The 11,488-nt window shown below is 57.4% G+C and overlaps 1 protein-coding gene across 1 annotated transcript in view; it reads left to right on the forward strand.

Moving 5' to 3' along the window:
- Positions 1–687: 687 nt before the first annotated feature.
- The window catches only part of LOC141949953 (protocadherin alpha-2-like), a 149,282-nt gene continuing 138,481 nt past the window's right edge, over positions 688–11,488 (forward strand). The window contains exons 1-2 of the mRNA XM_074884141.1: positions 688–809; positions 1,149–3,771. Of these exons, the coding sequence (XP_074740242.1) occupies positions 688–809; positions 1,149–3,771 (2,745 nt within the window). The remainder of the gene's footprint in view (positions 810–1,148; positions 3,772–11,488) is intronic.

An 11,488-nucleotide genomic window follows, 5' to 3' on the forward strand; every position in this document is an offset into this window, starting at 1 on the left:
CAGAGCGGGGCAAAAGGGAAAAGGCAGAGAGAAAGAAAGAGAGGAAAGAAGAGAGAAGAGAAAGGAGGAAATAAAAAGGGGGAGCAAATCAAAAGGAAGCAAAGGAAGGAATTCTTGCAAGCAAGCAAGCAAGCAGAGACGATTGAGGAAGATTCCCAGCATGCACTGATGTTATCTCGAGATGCTGAATGGAGTTGAGGAACTCGGCATCCTCGGTACTGCGGGGCACTCTGCAAGGCTTGGTGAAGGGTGGTGAGGAAGAGGAAGGAGAGCTCTTTCCACGGGACATGTCCATGCTTCATTGCAAGCATGGTGTAGATATTTGGGAATATTTTGGTAGTGAAGAAAACAGAGGAGACAAGGATGGAAACAGAAGAAGAGGGTAGGCAAAACTAAGACGTGGGAAAGTAGGAAATGAAAGAGAGAAAAAGGGCGAGAAAAAGAGAATGTCAGAAAGCAACGAAGATGAAAAGTAAAAAAGGAGGGAAGCATTGACACTATGCAAGTAAAAAGCAAGCCAGGAAGGAAGGAAGGACGATGACACAGAGAGAGAGAGAATGGAACCGTAAAGGCGATGAGCGGCACGCACCGACCTGAGCTCTCGGCGCTGAACAGAGCTGGTCCCTGAGAGCCTCGGCCTTGGCTCGAGTCCCGCGCTCCGGCGCTGCTGCCCCGTCATTAGCGCCGATGGGTGCGACTCTGCTGGTCTCGGCCGCGGAGGCGGCGGCTGGTGAGCTGCGATCGGGGGGAAAGAAGAGAGAAGGGTGGAAAGAGAAGGGCAAGGGGCGGAGAGAGCGGGGGGCGGCAGGGCAAGCCCGAGCAGGAGAAGGAAGAGAAGAGGAAGACGGGAGAGAAGAAAGAGCGAAGAGAAGGAGGAGAGGGACGGTCGTGGAAAGAGACGAGCCGAGTCGGAAGAGAAAGGAAGAAACGGTCAGGACAAGGGAGCGGGAGGCGGCAAGAGGAAAGCGGGCGAGGGCGAGCGAGGGCTGTGTGCAAGCAGAGAGCGCTGCAGGAGGAGAAAGCAAGAGCGAAGGAGCGGGCAGAAGGGCGGTCAGGGCCGGGAGAGGGGCTGAGCAGGTCGGGGCCGGCGGCGCGGGCGCTCGTGGGCAGCGCGTGAGGCGGCGGAGCAGCACACGGTGTCGCTGCAGGCTCAGAAACGGCGGCTCGGCTCGGGCGGCTCCGCCCCGGTGCGGCGGAGAGCCCGGCTGTGAGCGCGGGGGGGCGGCGCGGGGCGGGCAGGAGAGCCGGGGCGTGCGGGCGGCGGCGGGGAGCCGTGCGGGGCCCGGGCGGCAGCCGGCGGCGGCGGCGGCGATGGGCGTGTGCGGGGCGCCCGCGGTGCGGGTGCTGGTGCTGGCGGCGGCCTGGGCGCTGGGCGGCGGGCAGGTGCGCTACTCGGTGCCGGAGGAAGCCAAGGCCGGGACGGTGGTGGGCCGGCTGGCGCAGGACCTGGGCCTGGAGGCGGGCGAGGCGGAGGCGCGGCGGCTGCGGCTGGTGGCGCAGGGCCGGCGGGCGAGCGTGGAGGTGAGCGGGGCGAGCGGGGCGCTGGTGGTGAGCTCGCGGCTGGACCGGGAGGAGCTGTGCGGGAAGAGCGCGCCGTGCGCCCTGCGCCTGGAGGTGCTGGTGGAGCGGCCGCTGCGCGTCTTCCACGTGGAGCTGGAGGTCACCGACATCAACGACAACGCCCCGCTCTTCCCCGCCGCCCGCAGAAACCTCAGCATCGCGGAATTCACCACGCTGCCGGGCTCTCGGTTCCCGCTGGAGGGCGCGTCGGATGCGGATATCGGGGCCAACGCGCAGCTCTCCTACACCCTCAGCCCCAGCGAGCACTTTACGCTCGATGTTAAAACCGCTGATGAAAATAGGAAAACCCTGTTTCTGGTGCTCGCGAAAGCGCTGGACCGCGAGACGGTGCCCGTGCACCGGCTGGTGGTGACGGCGAGTGACGGGGGCCGGCCGTCGCTGACGGGCACGATGGAGCTGGTGGTGTCGGTGCTGGACGTGAACGACAACGCGCCCCAGTTTAACCAGTCGGTGTATAAAGTGCAGCTGCCGGAGAGCGCTGCAGAGGGGACGCTGGTGGTGCGGGTGAATGCGACGGATACGGACTTGGGAATATATGGAGAAGTGATTTACGAAATTGATACCTTTGTTCCTCCCTCGGCCTCAGACGTATTCAGCATCGATGCGAAAAGCGGGGAGATCCGTCTGACGGGTGCGCTGGATTTTGAGACGGTGAATTTCTACGAACTGCACGTTAAAGCGAAAGACAGAGGCTCCCCTCCCTTATCGGGGCACTGCAGCGTGGAGCTGGAGGTGCTGGACGTGAACGACAACGCGCCCGAGGTGTGGGTGACGTCGCTGTCGGTGCCGGTGGCGGAGGACGCGCCGGTGGGGACGGTGGTGGCGCTGCTGAGCGTGTCGGACCGGGACTCGGGGGCGAACGGGCGGGTGCGCTGCGCGGTGTGGCCGGCGGCGCCGTTCGGGCTGGTGGCGACGTTCGCGGGCTCGTACTCGCTGGTGCTGCGGGAGGCGCTGGACCGGGAGCGGGTGTCGGAGTACGAGGTGGAGGTGCGGGCGGAGGACGGCGGGGCGCCGCCGCTGCGCGCCAGGCGCGGGGTGCGGGTGCCGGTGTCGGACGTGAACGACAACGCGCCGGCGTTCGCGCAGGCCGTGTACACGGTGCTGGCGCGGGAGAACAACGCGGCGGGCGCGGAGCTGGCGCGGCTGTGGGCGCGGGACCCGGACGAGGCGGGCAACGGGCGCGTGAGCTACTCGGTGTGGGAGGGCGGCGGCGGGGGCGCGGCGGCGGGCGGCGGGTGGCGGGCGGCGTCGAGCTACGTGTCGGTGGACGCGGAGAGCGGGCGGCTGTGGGCGCTGCAGCCGCTGGACTACGAGGAGGTGCAGGTGCTGCAGTTCGAGGTGCGGGCGGTGGACGCGGGGGAGCCGCCGCTGTGCGGCAACGCCACGGTGCAGCTCTTCGTGGTGGACGAGAACGACAACGCGCCGGCGCTGCTGCCGGCAGCCGGCGGCGGGCCGGGGCCCGGGGCCGCGGGCTCGGCGGCGTCGGGGCCGGGCTCGGGGGCGTGGTGGGCGTGGGCGGCGTGGGGGGCGCCGGCGGGGCAGGTGGTGGCGAAGATCCGCGCGGTGGACGCGGACTCGGGCTACAACGCGTGGCTGCGCTACGAGCTGTGGGAGCCGCGGGGGAAGGGCCCGTTCCGCGTGGGGCTGTACAGCGGCGAGGTGAGCACGGCGCGGGCGCTGGAGGAGGCGGACGGCCCGCGGCAGAGGCTGGTGATCGTGGTGCGGGACCACGGGGAGCCGGCGCGCTCGGCCACGGCCACGCTGAGCGTGTCGCTGGTGGAGGGCGCCGAGGCGGCGCTGGCGGCCGCGGGCTCGTCCTCGTCGTCCTCGTCGGGGTCGGGGCTGCGGGCGGCGGAGGGCGGCCCGGCGGCGGCGGCGGCAGCGGCGACGAACGTGTGGCTGGTGGTGGCCATCTGCGCGGTGTCGAGCCTGTTCCTGCTGGCCGTGGTGCTGTACGGGGCGTCGCGGTGGGCGCCGCGGGCGGCCGTGCTGTCGGGGCCCGGGCCGGCGACGCTGGTGTGCGCCAGCGAAGTGGGGAGCTGGTCGTACTCGCAGCGGCAGAGCCGGAGCCTGTGCGTGGCGGACGGCGCGGGCAAGAGCGACCTGATGGTTTTCAGCCCCAACTTCCCGCCGCCGCCCGGCCCCGCGGCGAAGGAGACGCAGCCGGAGCCGTCCGCTCTGCTGGACACGGTCAGTGGCCCTCCCTCCTTCCCTCCCTCCCTCCCTCCCTCCCTCCCTCCCTCCCTCTCTCCGTCCGTCTGTCGCCTGCCGGCCCTTCCCCCGACGCCCCTTGCCCGCTGCCGCCCTTCTGGCGCGTCCCGTGGGCAGGCGCTGGTGGGAGCCGGGCTCATCCCGCGGGGCCTGCGGGCGGTGGGTGCGTGGCGGGGGCTGAAGGGTGGTGGTGGCACCTTTGCCTCTGCCCTCGCGTCCTCCCCGCAGCCCCGGGGCTCTTGCTGGGGCTGCGGGGGTGGGGGGTAAGTGAAGGTGTTGCCGCCGCCAGCAGCAGCAGCAGTTCCCGTCCTCCGCTGGGCTTTGCTATTGTGGGTGGCAGTTGTCGTCCCGTTCAGTCAAGTCACTGCCGCTTGCGGGGAGAGGTGCCACGACGTGGGCTTTGGGGCCGCTCTTGCTTGCTGGTGTGTGGCATTTGCACCCGAGCTTGCTGAAGGAGTGCAGGACATGCCAGCTGTGGAAGTGGTGATGGTCCCCCAGGCCCTATCTACTGCTTTTTACCTTTTCTGACTGGTGACTGTGTGGTTATGACTTGTCATTTCTTCTATGTCCTCTTCTTCTTTCATTCTTCTCTATAAGAGAATTTTTGGACAAGTATCTCATTTTCTCCCACTCCCCTGCCCATATTGTGAAGTTGCATTCCTTGCTGCAGACGTGGCTTGTTGTGCACTGAAGTGTTTTGATAATCTGTCAATATTTGCATTAGAAAATTCCCTGAAAATCCTTTTTTCAACAACAAAAAACTCCCTCAACCATATCCTGCTACACAATAGATACCATTCACTGTACTGGTGTGATCGTCAACATGTGGGTTGGTTTCTCTCAGCATGAAATCAGTGCCCTTTGTCATTGGCGTGTTCCCGACAGCACTTCTACTGAGTGTTGATCTCAGACTTGTAGTATTTTCCCTTTGAAATTTCTGAAGGATTGCCACACCTGAAGGGTCAGCTGCAGAGACTTTGCTGGACTCCGTCCATGAGATGCCATCTCTATGGTTTTTCGTGGTGCTCTCATGGACAGGAAGGGTCAAGCAAAAGTCGGGTTGAGCCTTGAGGTGGGAAAGGAAACTGTGGCATGTTGTGGAGGTGAATGTGGCAGTGGCACTGAGCAGGGCCTGGCTGTGTCCTTATGTGAAGGGTGACCTTGTGCAGGGGGATGACCTGTCTGCGGGAATTGGAAATCCTTGGGGACACCATGGGCTATGTCGTAAGAAGACAAGAATGGGAGATGCTGTGCTTGTCCTGAGAACGCATGTCCCAGAGTGGGGAGTGGCAGTTGCCCAGAGGAAAGCATGAGGCAGGAATGGCACAGAGTGTTCCTGCCCAGGATCCTTTCCCAGGCTCCCAGGTTCTGCAGTTGGAGGCCTTCTGGAACTTGGGATAGTGTGTGGTATTGAAATGCCCACAGAGTCTTTTGAGGTTATGACAATTTCCCACCAGAGACAGTCCCCTGTGCTGGCACCTACCTGACATAGGAAATGTGCTGGATAAGAGTTGGTGAGATGGTGACTGCTGAATACTGTCTGATGGACCTTCTCCCTCTTGTTCTGGGCAGGGGGTGGTGGGAGGGTAGCGCTGCAGCCTGCTGTCCTTGTGTGGTGGTGGGCATCCGTAGCAGCTTCCACAGCCGTCGATGTTGCCATGATGGTTCGTTGGTCCTCCTCAGGCAGGATTTTAAGGGCACACGAGGAGGTGGGTGCAGTCTTTGTGCACTCATCTTCGCTTAGGTGTGTGCTTACAGAGCCGGTTACAGTAGAGGTGGTGGGTCCTGTTATGACGCATGGCTCCTTCTGATGTCTGAATGGACACACCAAACCATCCAGAGCAGCCCAGCTCTGGTTTTCTGTGGTACAAATTCTCCCACCGAGCTGACACCGTGAGTGCAATTGCACTTCAGCATTTGGTGTGATCTTCTTGAAGAATAAGAGCTGTGTGGACTGAGATGGGAGCAGTCACAGCTCTGATCACAGAATCTTTAAGAACTCCATTTCTCTTTGAAGTTGCTGAGAAGGCACAAGACATCCAGGCAGCTGGGAAGAGTCTAAGAGTCAGAGAGAGCCTTTGCATTGCTCCGTATATTCCTTGTGCCAATGGTGAGGGAAGGTGAGGACGTGCAAAGGCCTGGGTCATGCTCAGAAAGGGGTTTAGAGCTGGGGCATGTTCTTGTATTGGAGCAATGTGTGGGTATGTGGCAGTGATGGCTCCGAGTGGCAGTGACTTGGGCCTGGGTATGGGTCATGGGGAGTGTGACCCTGAGCGGGGAAGAGTGTTGCCTGAGGGAAAGCGAGATGCTGGAGAGAACCTGATCCATGTCATTGGGGAAGAATCAGAGAACAGCTGCTTAGCTGTTCTATTCCCCATGGCACGAAATAGAGGATGCCAGCAGAAAACCTTGAGAAATGTCCCCGAGCACAGTGGTACTTGCCCGTGATCCTCTCGGGCCCTCCAGAAGTTCTGCATATCTCGGGGCACTCTTGTTCTTTGCGATATTCCTGCCCGATGTGATGACGGCTGCCATACTTGCCTTTGAGAGATTGGTTTTGATCTGAAATGTTGTTGGTCAAACAGAAGCTTTTCCAAATTTGCACCATGCTGCCAGCCTTCTCTGAAGCGCTCCTTGGTCATCTCTCTGCTCCCTCTCTTGCTAGGGAGGGGAAGAAGCGCTCTGCATATCCGAGATGTTGGCAGAGCTGGAGTTTCAATACACTGAATGGGACCCCTTGGTTTTCTTCTTTGCTCTTACCCAAAACTCCCACTCTTTTCTTTTTTCTTCTCTCACATTGGCAAGGTGTTGGTACGAGTGGATGAGATGCAGATGGCAGAATTCTGTCAGCTCTTGGGTTGCAGAGGATTGGGTGGTTGGCCATCGGTGTGGGGGACGGTTTTCTCCACTATACCGAGCTGAGGGTGACATTGTGAGACTATCATTAGCTCTTGGGTGCCCCACCTGCTTCCCCTGTGATAGAAGTGCATGAGGGAGCATGACACCATGTACAGAAATTTCAAAGCTTTTGGGGAACTTGAGTATTTTTTTTCTGCCCATCTTCCCAGGAAGTTCCTTAGAAGCAACTGTCCTGTCCTCAAAATGTTTCTTTTCTGAAGAAGCCACCAGTGATGGTTGTCACTCAGGAAAGTTGCTCGTACCTGAAGGGGCTGTGTTTGAGAGACAGGTGTACTCTTGTTCCTGGTTAGTCGAGGTAACTTAATGCTGGATTGACTGAATGTTGACTGTATTGGAGCAGCAAAGCACCACTGGCTGCTCTCATTCCTTTCCTGCTGCTTCCAGGCACAACTGGGACAGGTGGCAGCAAGCACGGGTAGAGGAAGGCCCCTGATGTTTTCCTTGGAGTAGATGTGTTGGGTGTCCAGGGAATTGTAGAACAGTTTGGGTTGGAAGGGACCCTTAAAGATCATCTTGTCTAACCGCTCTGCAATGAGCAGGGTCGTCGTTAGCTCAATCAGATTGCTCAGAGCCCCGTCCCATCTGCCATTGAATGTTTCCCTGGAGGGAGCATCCACCACTTTTCTGGGGCACGTGTTTCAGTGTTTCATCATCCTCACTGTAAAAAATGTCATCTTATAACTGGTCTAAATCTGCCCTCTTTTAGTTTAAAACTCTTCCCCCTTGTCCTATCTCACCAGACTCTACTAAAAGGTCTTTCCAAATCTTTCTGATAAGCCCCTTTAAGTATTGCAAGGCCACAATAAGATCTGCCGGGAGCCTTCTCTTCTCTAGGGTGAACACCCCCAACTCTTTCAGCATGTCCTCATAGGAGAGGTGTTCCATCCCTCTGATCATTTTTGATCCTCCTCTGGAGCCACTCCAGCAGGTCCGTGTCTATCCTGTGCTGAGGACCCGAGAGCTGGACACAGCACAGCAGGTGGGGTCTCACCAGAGCAGAGTAGAGGGGAAGAATCCCCTCCCTTGACCTGCTGTTCATGTTTCTTGTGATGCAGCCGAGGACACGGTTGGCTTCTGGGCTGCACGTGCACACTGGTGGCTCATATCCAGCTTTTCATCCACCAGTATCCCCAGGTCTTTCTTGTCCAGGCTGCTCTCAATCCCTTCATCCCCCAGCCTGTGTTGATACTGGGGGCTGCCCAGACCCAGGTACAGGACCTTGCACTTGGCCTTGTTGAACCTCTTGAATTTTGCATGGGCCCACTTCTTGAGCTTGTCCAGGTCGCTCTGAATGGCATCCCATCCTTCAGGCACGTCAACCGCACCACTCAGCTTGGTGTCATTGGGAAACTTGCTGGGAGTGAACTCGATCCCACTGTCTATGTCTCTGATGAAGATGTTAAACAGTGCTGGTCCCCATACAGCCCCCTGAGGGACACCACTTGTCACTGATCTTCACCTGGACATTATTGACCACTACCCTCTGGCTGTGACCATCCAGCCAATTCCTCATCCACTGAACAGTCCATCCATAAATCCATATCTCTCCAAATTAGAGAGAAGGATGTTGTGGGGGACTATGTCAAAGGCCTTACAGAAGCCCAGATAGGTGACACCCGAAGCTCTTCCCTTGTCCCCTGATGCAGTCACTCCATCACAGAAGGCCACCACGTGGCTGAGGCAAGACTTACCCTTGGTGAAGCCGTGTTGGCTGTCTCCAGTCACCTCCCTGTCCTCCAGGTGCCTGAGCGTAGCTTCTAGGAGGATCCATTCCATGAGCTTCCCAGGCACAGAGGTGATGCTGACAGGCTGGTAGTTCTCAGGGTCCTCGTCGGTACCGCTTTTAAAAATGGCCACAATGCTTCCCTTCTTCCAGTCACCGGGGACTTCCCTGGACTGCTGTGTCTTTTCCAGAATCCTGCAGGGTGGCTTGGTACTACATCAGCCAATGCCCTCAGGACCCTGAGAATGTTCTTAGTGAAAATGCCGTAGTGTTACTTTCATGGCTTTTGTTTGTATGGGTGCTGGGTGGCTCATGCTAATGAAGGAGAGGTGCTCTGTGGGGATTAATGCCCCTGGGTACGTGGGTTCTTGCCATGTTGCTCTGGCAGTACGTGTCTTGCTGAAAGGAAAAGCAAGGGCTTGCCATTCATCATGCAGGTGGAAAGTGAGGCAGGAAGAATAGCTCTTCATCGCGGTGTATGAAAACTCAGAAATCTTCTGTTGGATTAAAAAACCCTAACAAACCAAACAAACCAACCAAACCAAACCACAAACCAACTTGTCCTACACAGTAGATATCATCCATTACAGTGCTGTGCTCATCGAAATTTGGGTTGTTATTTCACAGAAGGAAACCAGTGCCCTTGCCATTTAGAGCTGTCCCGACATCACCTTTAGAAGGATTATTGCTCCCCAGTGCATAAAATTTCCACCTGAGACAGCTGAAGCATTGCCAAACGTGAAGGGTTTACTGCGGAGAGTCTGAGGACACTGTGATATCATCTCTATGTCTTTCTGTGGTGCTCTGATCTATGGGAAGGGTCTACAAGAGCTGGAGTGAGCCCTGAGGTGCGAAAGGAAACTGTGACATGTCACGGAGGTGAATGTGGCAGTGGCACTGAGTAGGGCTGAGCCATGTGCTGATGTGAAGGGTGACAATGAGCTGTGGGAAGACTTGTCTGCGGGAACTGGAAATCCTTGGGAAGACCATGGGCCATGTCATAAGAAGAGAAGAATGGGAGATGCTGTGCTTGTCTTAAGAAAGCATGTCACAGAGTGGGAAACAAAGGATGCCTGGAGGAAAGCATGAGGCAGGATGGACACAGAGTCTTCTTGCCCAGGATTGACTCCCAGGCTCTCAGGGTCTGGAGCTGGAGGCCGCCTAAATCTTGAGATATTGAAATGCCCACAGATTTTTTGAGGTCATGAAGAGCTCCCACCAGAGGCAGTCCCTTGTGCTGGTGCCTGCCTGACGTAGGCAATGTGTTGGTAACAAGGGGTGAGGTGCCCACTGCTCGAAGTCATCTGATGAACCGCTTGTTTTGGGAAAGGGGTTGTGGGAGGGCAGCGCTTCAGCCCGCTGTCCTTGTGCAGTGGTGGGCATCCATAGCAGCTTCCACATGCGTTGATGTTGCCAGGGTGATTCCTTGCTCCTCCTCAGGCAGGATTTGTGAGGACACGTGGTGAGGTGGGTGTGATCTTTGTACTCTCGACTTCCCCTACTTGTGCACTTGCACAGGTGGCCTTGGTAGAGATGGTGTGTCCTGTTGTCACACATGGCTCCTTCTGACATGTGCATGTACACGCCAAACCCTGCACAGCAGCCCAGCTCTGTTGTCCTCTGGTACAAATTCTCCCACCCAGTTGACATTGTGAGTGCGCTTGTGCTTCAGCATTTGGTGTGGTTCTCTCGAAGAACAAAATCCGTGTGGTCTGGGATCAGAGCTGTCACAACCCTCATCACAGAATCCTTAAGAACTCTAACGTGCAGCTCTGTGGTGTTTCCATGTGAGATTGCTGAAAAGGCAAAAAGCATTTGCTGGGGAATTTTACGCAGCTGGGAAGAGCCTGCCGAATGCTGTGTGGCTTTGCATCCCTCCTTATGTTCTCTGTGCCGACTGGGGGGAAGGTGAGGATGTGCAAAGGCCTGGCTCAGACGCAGAGCGGGGTTTAGAGCTGGGCATGTTGTTGGGGCTGAGCAGTGTCTGAGTATTTTGGCAGTGATCATGCGAGTGGCTCCAGGTAGGGCCTGGGCATGTGTCACGGGGAGGGTGACTTGGAGTGCGGCAGAGTCTTGCCTGAGGGAAATGGAGCTGCTGGGTAGAACACAGTCTGTGTCGCTGGGGAAGAGCTGGGGAATGTCTGCTTAGCTGTGGAGATGCCATTTCCCATGTCGCAGGATAGAGGATGCCAGGAGAAAACCTTGAGAAAAGCCCCAGCGCACGGGGTTCCCCGTATCCTCGCACCCTGTTGCTCTCTGAGGTATTACTGCTTTTGAAGATGACTGCCGTACGCATTTTTAATGCCTTGTTTTTGACAGGGAATGCTGTTGGTCAAAGAGAAGCTCTTTGAAATTTGAATCACTCTGGCAGCCTTCTCTGAACGTCTCCTCAGCCATCTCTCTGGTCGTAGTCTTGCTAGGGAGGGGAAGAAGTGGTCTCTGTGTTCCAGATGTTGGCAGACCTGGCGTTTCAGTGCAGTGGAGGGGGTTCCTTTGGTTTTCTTCTCTGGTGTTAGTGAGAGCCCCCACCGGTTTGTTTTTTCTTCTCCCACACTGGCGATGTGTTGGATGAGATGCAGAGGGTGGAATTCTGGCAGCTGTCAGGTTGCAGATGTTTGGGCAGTTTTCCAACTGTGTGTGGGAAGATCTTTCCCCTCTGCTGAGCTGAGGTTGATGTTGAGAGAACGTCCTTAGCTTTGAGGAGTCCCTCCTGCTTCCCCTGTGACAGAAGTGCATGAGGGAGCAGTGCACACTGTCCAGGGTTTTCAAAGCTTTTGAAGAACATGAGTAATATTTTTGAGTCCAGCGTCCCCTGCAACTGCTGATAAAGTTAAGGGAGCATGTCCCTTAAAACCAATTCCCCTCCCCTGAAAATGTTTCATTTCTGAAGAAGCACCCAGCGATGCTCCAGGTAAGTCGCTCACACCTACAGTGGATGTGTTTGAGAGACAGATGTGCTTTTGTTCCTGCTCAGCTGCGGCATTTTCCTGTTGGATCGAGCGAAGGTTGCCTGGGTTGTAATGCCTGTAGGGTTGGAGCAGCAAAGCACCACTG

Source organism: Strix uralensis, chromosome 14, assembly GCF_047716275.1.
Source record: "Strix uralensis isolate ZFMK-TIS-50842 chromosome 14, bStrUra1, whole genome shotgun sequence".
Lineage (NCBI taxonomy): Eukaryota > Metazoa > Chordata > Aves > Strigiformes > Strigidae > Strix > Strix uralensis.